We start from the raw sequence: 9929 nt of genomic DNA, 5'->3' as shown, positions 1-9929 counted from the left end.
TGCCATCCCATCCTTCCAACAGGCAAAGTAGAGCCTTCTGGTTCATCCCCAACAGTTCAGAAAGATGGAGGACAAGGAAAATAAGGAGTTTGGGTTGGCAATCTGGAAGCAGTCACTGGCCCAGTAAAACAGAGAGCAAACAGTGCTGTATATGCAGCGTATCTACAATCACTGTGCAACAGTCGGTGGAATGGGCTGGACTCCACCTTGCTTTGAGATTTAAGGAGTAATACAACACTGAATATGACTTTAGAAAAATATCTGGGAAGGAGACTGTTCAACTATTCATACTGTACATTATTATTTTCTTAAATCATTATATTATAAAAAACAAACCATCTGCAGAGGAACCTGCTTTGTGGGCGCTGCTGGTATTTCTATTTGCAGATTATTTTATTTTGAAAAGTATCCAGATTTTCCCAAGCAGACAGCAGTTTTAAGAGCAGGTTTGGGACACTGCTGGGAGCAAAGATCCTGTTGTAAATCTACTACATAACAAGCTGTACATTAGATTCTTTGCTATGGATATATTCATTTTTCTGGTTTTCCTCTGGGCAGTTCTAAATTTGCCACTTTCACTTCAGCCCCAAAACACTGTGTGCTGCAAAGCATTCCAGCAGATCATCTACTACATTAAACAAAAAGATAAATGTTCAGCTTAGTATAGTTTCTTTACTTCTTGCATTGAGCAAGGGATTATTAATACAAGTAGCAGAAAAGTCTGTTTATTTTACTGTGCTCACCTCTACAGCAGCAGACAGACATTATAGAAGAAAAATACTGAGGCCTAAATCTCTCTCCAGACAAGTTTTTTACACAGAGCTGTTCAGGGCAACATCTGACATTTGACTAGGAAAAAATACATGCACACACACATCAAACTGTAACAACAATTTAATGTATCATTTTAATTATACAAAAGTCCCACCCTAATTATTCAAACATTAACAACTGATGCACTTAGTACAAAACCAACTCCTCTAGGCAAAACAGCAGAGGAATGTTTAATTAATTCATTTTTAATTAAAGGTCATCGCTGAAAATCATAGTATGTATGGATTTGAGTAATTATTATTCTAAATGGTGTTCTGTCCCAGTTTCCTGGGCAATCTCTCCACACCTTTGATACGCCACAGTGCTCTCCCAATACACATGGATAAAGCTGTCTACAGGAGCCCCTCAGAAACAAACAGCACTGTTTAGTTTCAGCTGTCACAAGTTCAACAACATTGAAATCATGTATAAATCATCAAGGACATTCCAAATGTCAGATGTGAAGCCTGTGTGACAAGAGGTGATTCCAAATCGAGTTTGTCCCCAGCCTGAACACCTTAAAGGCAGTTCACCCATAAAACAGTGTGGGGGCACCAGGCCTTTCCACACGTTCTTGCCGTGCCTTTCTGGACCAGCACCTACTGTTCCCTTACCCTGCTGAATCCAGTCAATCATCTTCTTAGGCAGCCAAGTTCATCAGCAAGGCAGGCTGTCTTCCCATCCTCTTTCCCTCAGTCCTCAGGCTCCACATCACTTAACTCTTCCATAACATTCATAACCAGATTTCCTTTAAAGCAAAGAGATACAAACAACACCTTTTTGACTTCTGTCATGAACATGAAAATGCTGCAGAATGCACACAGCTCAGAGACCTCACTCCAAGGTCAGGGAGCCATGTAACCTCAGCAAAGGAACAAATTCAGAGTCATAATCATTTGCTGCTTCCACTGGAAAACCTATTCTAGGAACGTGGGCTTTACAGTGCTCGGGAGGCAGAGCTGTGAGCCTGGTAGCTCTAACATGATCATAAAGAGAGGCAGGGGACTAAGCCCCTTCTAGCATCTAGTGTTGTGTTCAGCTGCTCGGTGACTAAGTGTCACTCAGCCCTCATTAACTAACACTCTCCTCAGAAAGGAAAATAGTGCTGCCTGCTCTCAGCTCTTCTCCAGCCCATTTACTGTTTAGAGTGTACAAGTTGGTCTCTGCTTGTTTCTTCTGGGGAAGAAGGTGGTTGTCCAGGTTCATGAACCACCCTTGAATCCTCATTGTCAACTTCAGTAGCTAAAATGAAGAACAGAAAAATGTCAGAGTTAAACACAGACAAGCCAAACCCCCAAACCCTGTGTTTCAGTTCTCTTTACACCTGGTACCAATCACATTTCCACATTTGAAGCTGCACTGGAATAGAAGTATGAGGTAGATGCTTTTACCCACATACCCACAGTGAACCTATGCCCTGCCTTTTTAACACTCCTGTGAATTCTCAAAGACCTGGACCGACCAATTAACAAACCCTTCTTCAAATCCAACAAGGGATTTTCATTTTATGAAGTATTTCCTTGCCAATTTGCATGAAAAGCTTCCTCATTTCCTCACAGGCAAGGTGGTTTTTTTTTTTCTGTGGCTTGCTCCTTTAGAAAGGCAACAATCTGCAAGCAGAGTCTACCCTCAAAAGCTGTACTGTCTGTTCTACTGGACATACCTTGTGTTTAATTTGTCAAATCTCCATAACACTACTAGTTCATACTGCATGAAATTAAGTAACAACATGGCCTACTTCACATCACCACTGTAAACCAAACTGGCCTCATACTGACTCAAATCTTTCTGGTAACAGATACTAGTCTAAGAACACCTTTCTCACGTAGGACTTGGGTTTATTTGTCTTCATCTCAGATTTCCTTTGGGGCAGAGATCACAAATACCTTTCCTCACCATATAAAAACCCTGCTAGAGTTTTTATATCCATTTTCCTGCAACAGTTTTACCAGGAAGCCCATTTCACCTCAGTTCTGGAGGTCTCTGGGGGAAGGATATTCCCAAGTCTAACTGCAGGTTGGAGTCAGTTTGGTTTTGGAAGAAAAAAAGACATTATGCAATCCTAACACATCTCTATGCACTACATGTTACAGCTTTTCTCTTTTTCAAGCATCTTGAATTCCAGTATCAAAGGATTTATTAGTTTTACTCTTCCCTCTGCATCTGCATTTTCTGCTGCCAGGCTGTTTTGTATGACCTCATGCAGAATTATCCCCCTCACTGGGTTACAACTGCAAATTCCTACATACCCTGGAGCACAGATGCAATGCAGTAGAATTAATTTCTACTTTCTCCATAGTACTAAGAAAATTGAATTGTTCTCTGAGCAGCACAGTCCATGATGCATTGTTTCCTATGGCTTTGTGCCTAGGCTGAGGTCATCAGATGGCATTTTGCTCTCAAGGGGAGGCTGCTCTCTTGGTGTCTCTATCCTGTTTTCATCATTTTTGGCCAGTACAATTTCACTCTACCAGTACAGGACTGGATCTCTTGTTCCCCTCACGCAATACTATGACTCACTCCATGTCTGCCATGTTTGTGTGCTACTCCCAGTTCCTTCCCATTCCCATGGAGTCCAACAGAAAAGCTGCAGCTCCCTACACATTCTCTGCCACTGCAGCATTCCCCAGATCTCCAATCACCAAACCCATTAATCCCTACATACACTTTCTGGTTTATGTGCTAGCACTTGTTTTCCTCTCTTCCCCTCTAACTCAGGAGAGAAATAAAGTTGTATTTATTTATCTGTATTTTCAAAAATTTAAATTAAAAAAAAATAAAATAAAAAATAAATTTAAAATAAAACTGGATATTTGCTCATCCAGTACTAGTGCTAATTCTCTGAGCAGCTCTACCCTCTTGTGGTCACAGCTTGCTGCAGCCAAATGAAAAACTTGTGAATATAATCACAAATACGTTCACATGTAGGCACAATACATGAAACAGACACAAAGTAGAGGGGCACAAAGACTTAATCTATGCCAGAAATTAAAATTCTTGAGAGAATCAACTCAAGATTTTGAAGATTAAATCTTTCTTTTGCAGCAATTAAAAAGTAGGATTTTCAGATGAGCAAGAAATTTCATATTATTCATGATAAGGGTTAGTCCACATTATTTTTTAACAACTTATCTAAATTGCAACAGAGCCAAATAATTTCTAAAATATGCCCTGCAAACTAGCTATGTAGAAAATATTTTCATTTTGAGAACATCAGCAGATCATTTTCTGAATAGCTGAGTCTTGCAGCCTTCAATGTCTGCCTAAGACTGACATGCTTTATCAGCTAGAAAGCCCAAGCATGCCAGGCTGCTTCCCTTAGGTCAGCCCCTCCCAGAGCTGTGCCAGCTGGCAATCTGTCCCAGGACTTCAGGACTTCAGTCCTGGCTCCAGCTCAGGACTCTGGGAACCCCTCACAACTAGTTGGGATCAGGGTCTCTTGGGGTTTCCATCTCTGTGGTTAGATACTGAAACCAGGTTAATGGTGGATCTCCCAGGACCCATCTCATACTTCCTTACCATGTGCTTCCTTGGATGTTTCAGCCAAGATGTTCAGTGAAACGGCAGTTGGAATGTAATGAATCCCTGTCAGAAAACTTGGTGGGATGAACGGAGGCAGAGGAGTGTAGTATCCTTGATGGAAATCTCCACCTCCATCTGGAACCTGTGGAAACACATGAAGCAAATCATCTTCCATCTAAAGACTCTCTCCAGATACATCTCCAGTATCAAACAAATATGTTTCAATTTTTATCTGTATTACATTTTTTTATCCGTATGGTGCCACGTCCACGCACGTATTGACAGGTGCAAAACCTGTGCACAGTGTAACATGCTGGAACTGGGAAGCAGCAGCTTCTCAGACCATGTTTCAGCAAAACTGGCCTAAGTGCTCATCACCTGTTCTGGATCTCATTGGAGCAGCTGGTTTAAACCAGGAGCAGCCACGCTCTTTCTCTGTGGTTGTGGTACCCTGGCTAAGCCCTGATGCTTTTCCTACCATTAGATTTGTCCTGCACGGAAAAAGAGAAATCTCCCAATGCATATCTGTGCCATCTACACTGGCACAACATGACCAGGTGCAAGTGTCCAACTGCCATCATTCCAAAAGGCTGCTGCAGAATTTAGCAGGATATAAATGCCCCAAAACGCTTCACAAATTCTGTCCACTTGGAAGTGTATGGGTTTGCTGTTGTGGGTTCAGGTCAGACTATTAACATCACCCTTTGCTGTTGTTTTCTTCAACGTAATATATCAAAATGCTGTGAAGTAACTGGTAAACTTGATGACTTTTCATGGGTACTTCAACAGAAAGGCAGCTAAAAGGAAAGGCAGCAGTATTAACAGAGATAATTAAAAGCCAGCTACATACTGATACAGAAGCTGCATTCCCTGGCCCATAGTTGCTAGGAATGTGTCGGAAGCCTCTCTGAAGTGGTATCCCTGGAGGTGGTGCTTCCCCACTGCTTGACTCACTGATGGCAAATCCCATGGGAAATGGGTGATAAGGATACACCCCAGAACACCCAGGGTACACTTTCGAGGCCTCTCTCTCCAGGTATTCTGGGTTGACAGTGTATTCTGGAGGAAAAGCCCGGTGAACTAGGAAACAATGAGAAAAGAACAAATAAAAATATCCATGTAATTCTGTGGAGTTCTGTAAAAGTAGCTGCAGGGACAAATTCCACTCTCAGACAGGAGAATTGGTTTCCTGCTTAGCTCCGCGTGAATTTATTTTGTGATTTTTTTGGAACTAAGGAAAGGTACAGCAGGTGACACCTGTAACGCAGTTATTTTGCATTCTTTTCTGCCTTGGGCACTGTGAAGCTTGTCCTCAGTGATGCACTAGCTGTAAATCTCTTTCAGAACATCAGCAACAGCCAAACAACCTACCTTAGGACTTTTAACTACTCTAGCAGTACTTAAAACAAAATTCCACAGAAATAACACGAGCTCTAACTTTAGAGTTCTAATGATAGACTCCTATCTGTCACTTCTTAAGTTAATTTACAGACGGGCTCAGTTTTAGGGTCACACATAGGCAACTTCAGATGCAGAAATCAGTTATTTCAGTTTTTATCTTGCATCTTCAATCTTACATGACCTCTCTGAAGTCTTAAAAAAAAAAGAGAGTGGTTATTTGAATATGAAAAGGGTCTCTCTTGTCTGCCCATCCTCCTGTTTGTGGATAAGGTGAAGAATTTACATCAGAGTAGGATGACTTCTGGAGTAGTACAATTACATTATTTGTGCCTAACCTTTTTTGAAGTTGGTCAGGCTGTTAAAAATGTTATTAAGGGAAGGACTGACAAGCAACTGTACAGCTGGCATCATCCATAAACATAATTTTCTTTGGAAACAAAACTAAAAAAAGGAAGTTATTGACAGTAATCTGTGGAGATCAGAGACGTCTGAAACAAGTCTTTCCTCTGGGCTTCTCAGAACAACATTTTGTCTTGCAGTCTGCTAGCTCTCTGGAGCTCAGACTAATGACTATTGCAGTCAGCAACGATTTCTGTAAAATTATTAAATAGTAATAGAATGCAATTACTATAATAAATAATAAGTCACATGAAAGACTCTATTAAAGGAAGCAATTTAAGAGGTGACAGACCACACAACTGCTCCACCTGCAAAATCTAGGCCCTCCTCTAAAATACTAAAGGCACTTTTACACCAAGTGACGCCAGCCAAGTTTAGTTTTTGCTACAGGAATTAAGGCCAAAAGGTCTCTTTATTTTACAGGGCTATCATAAAATGCTTGCTTCAGACACTGCAGCAGCACCTTCCCCATTCACCTGCCATCGCTGAGTTTTTTGCTGCTGGAGGCTTGTGCCTGTGAATTTATAAACAGGGAACCAAGTACTGGGAGAAATATGTAAAGCAGATCCCAGTTTGTTCGCCCTCCCACACTAACTTCCCTCTCAAGAGGAAAGCCACTTGCTCAGGCTTCAGCCTCGCAAGGAGCGGCGAGGCCGAGCACGCTGCTCCTGCCCCGCGCTGCGAAGGGAACGTCAGTGCGGGCCGGGCATTCCACATGCCGGCTGAGCCCACTGGGGAAGGAAAGCGGGACAGACAGCAGGAATGGCTCTCGGGGAGGGGGTAGAGCGTGAGGAATCAGCAGGTGCGAACTGCACAAGCGGCAGGGTTTGATAAAGGGAAAGAGGAGGTGAACACACAAGATGCTGGACAGGAGAAGCGGCTCTGGGGCCAGGTCCTTACCGAGGTCCCTGAAGGGAGGTGGCGGTGGCCCCCAGGACACCGCGCCTTTGCAGCTGCCGCCGTCGGGCTGAGCGCCCTTCTTCCCCTCGAGGCCGCAGTGCTCGGGGGCACCGTCCTCGGCCGCCGCCGCCGAAGCCTCGCCCGAGGGAGCGGGGTCCGCGCCCGCCCGGGCCGGCGGGTCGGGCTCCTGCTGCCTGAGCGCCTTCTGCGCTGCCATGATCTTCTGCCGCTCGGTGATGAGCGAGCACTTGTCGCACAGGCACAGCTTCCAGCGGCAGTGCCCGGCGTGGCCCTTCACCGGCACCACGAAGCCGTGGTTGCGGCAGCGGGAGCATTTGGGTGCTCGCAGGGCCGCCTTCGCCGTGGCCTCGGCAGCCTCCATGGCCCAGACTGCCAATTTTCCCGCCCTCGGGCCGGGGGCAGGGCCGCAGGGCTCTTATAGGGGTGCTGCCCCCACATGTAGCAACCCGGGCCCGTGGGGCAGCGGGTGGTGAACGCCCTTGGCCCCCCGGCCTCCCGTCCCTCGGCCAGGCAGGGCTCCCCTGGGGTCCCCCTGAGGCCCATTGGTGCAGCCTGGAGCCAAAGCTCAGCTTGGGGGGCCGAGCCTGCAGGAGCGGGGGGCATGCGGCACGTTTGAGTACATATCCTGTGCTGGGGTACATGTCCTGTGCTGGTGCATGCAGGGAGGGGGAGTTTTGGGTGAGCATGGAGAGAAATGCAGTGTCCCTTATTGCCCTAAGAGATAGTTTTCACTTTTGGCACTTTAACAATCTGCAGCCACTTTCATACCCCTCATGCGTTCACTTTTAATGTGCACAGGTTTTCAGTCCCGTTTTGTTTCCAATTTGCAGCGTGCTTCTCTTGATCAGGAGGAGTGGCTGCCTCAGCAGAAAAGAACCACTTTCATCATTCTGTTTTTCAAAAGAAGGTACTAACATGAAGGTGGAAAGCATATGTCATTTGAAAGACCCGTCTCCTTTTCTCAGAATTCCTTATTCTCTGGAAACAAAGGCAGTCTTACAATTAGAAATACAGGAATGCTCCAGTTCTAGTATTGCTTAGAAAGCACTTGTTATTTGTTCCCCCTGGTAGCTGCAAACCCATGGTTTACACAGTAACCCATTTCAGAAGAAAACGTCTCACTTTGCAATGTAAACACTGCTGATTTTTCTCGCCTATACAATAGCTGTGTTTTAAAATCCTAGCTGCTTCTACCTTAAAAAGAACACCACAACAATTAACCACCAAGCAGTTGTGAAGCTTTCTACTAAGTTTCAAGAGAACCAGGTAACATCTGCTTGCTCTGAAACAATTCTAACATGCAAAGGAGTGTGTTTCGAAGTCGAGCAGAAGTCCTTCCCTTGGAGCAAATAATCCTGCAAGAGCTGGGTGCACCCTTCAACACCTTGGGGCATAAGGCCCCTGCAGTAGCAGGCCCTTTACAGATTTGGCAACAGTCTGGGTTGGCAACAGTCTCGTTTGCAGAGAGCAGCCAAGCCCCTGTGCCCTTGCAAGCCACCAAAGCTCAGACTTCTCACTTTGCAAAAGACCCAGTAGGACTTTGCACCTAAACCCTGCAGGTTTCCAGTAGGATTTTGCCTCCCGGGGAGATGTTTTTGTAAGTGTAATACCGGCAGACAAGCCTGGACTTGCTCTTGAAAGCAATTCATACCCAAATCCTAAATGCACACAATCCCTGGACCACTTGGCACAGCTCCAGTCCCAGCCTGCAGATTTTACTATCCCAGTTGCAGATGAGTCTTAGGTAGCTGCTTCTTTGAGGGGGCTCTCAGCCATGCCTTTGCAGCCAGGCAGTCAGGGATCCTGTGCAACAGCAGGGCCAAACCTGCCCGAGCACAGGGCAGGTCACGTTCGTGTTCTGTAGGAGATGGGCGAGGGATTGCAGGCACAGCAGCTTCTTCTGGGAGCAGGAGGCAGCAAGGCATACGTGTCAGTGGAATCAGCTCCCTGCCCTCACTTGCAGGCAGTCTAAAAACCTTCATGTGCACGGCCATGTGTCCCTTACCATTTATTCCTCCTTCAGAAAGGCACTTGGTTGATGTGCCTTCAATAGAAGCTCCTCTTAAATGCAGTCTTGAAATGCTGCTCGCTTGTGCCAGGGCCTTGATGTTCCCGTGCTCATTCTAAACATTGACTCTGTATTAAATATAGACAGATAAAATAGTCCTAATTTTATGCTCCATATTTTTACTCTATCCTGAGAATGTGATAATTTAGCTGTAGAATGAAAGAGGATGGATGACATGATTTAAAAAACTGTAATTATATCTTTTCATAGATACCCAATCTGTGTTCATTTGGATACTTGAGCAGTGGGGGAGAAAGGTACATCTTCCCCAGTAATTTTCTATTCTGAGTCACATACTACTATTATTTGATACATTTACTCAAATATACTGAAATTTATCTCTTCTCTCTTTAAAAAGGTATACCAGCCATGGGCTGTAACAGTTTATCAATTAAACCACAACTTTCAAACTCATGTGCATTTTTCTTTTGACCATCTTTCACCCAAACATTCGGGATTTATTATACTCTACATATAGTTTGTTTCAAACGTAACTAGACTTGCTTTTTATAGAAAAGTGAACATTTTACTTTGTTTGTGAGGTAAATCCTTATTTCTGGAGACTTATTTCTGCAAACAGTTCAAAGAACTCTGCTCTTCCAATCCCGTTATGTGTTTGTATATATATTTGAATTAGCTTAATCACACACCATAAGCAAGACCATCACAAAGAGAAGACAGAACAATTTCAAAATACATTTTTGGAGTGAGATGTAGACTTGCACATGGATACAGCTTCGTGTCTATTATAATTTTCTTCTTTGCTCGTATTTGAAAGAAAATGAGGCACAATAAAGACTCTTTT

The 9929-nt window shown here is 44.2% G+C and overlaps 1 protein-coding gene across 1 annotated transcript; it reads right to left on the bottom strand.

Moving 5' to 3' along the window:
* Window positions 1–876: 876 nt before the first annotated feature.
* DMRTB1 (DMRT like family B with proline rich C-terminal 1) lies at window positions 877–7537 on the bottom strand. Its single transcript, XM_027748660.2, is given in 5 exon segments — window positions 877–2055; window positions 4333–4477; window positions 5186–5415; window positions 7036–7425; window positions 7428–7537. Coding segments are annotated over 5 exon segments (939 nt in total). The 5' UTR covers window positions 7495–7537; the 3' UTR covers window positions 877–1948.
* Between the last annotated feature and the right edge of the window lie 2392 nt (window positions 7538–9929).

This window comes from Pipra filicauda, unplaced genomic scaffold (genome assembly GCF_003945595.2).
Source record: "Pipra filicauda isolate LSUMZ 115617 unplaced genomic scaffold, ASM394559v2 scaffold19_size4547281_pilon, whole genome shotgun sequence".
Taxonomy (NCBI): Eukaryota; Metazoa; Chordata; class Aves; order Passeriformes; family Pipridae; genus Pipra; species Pipra filicauda.
Note: the sequence above shows the minus strand (reverse complement) of the source record. Positions and strands in the feature narration are given on the sequence as shown.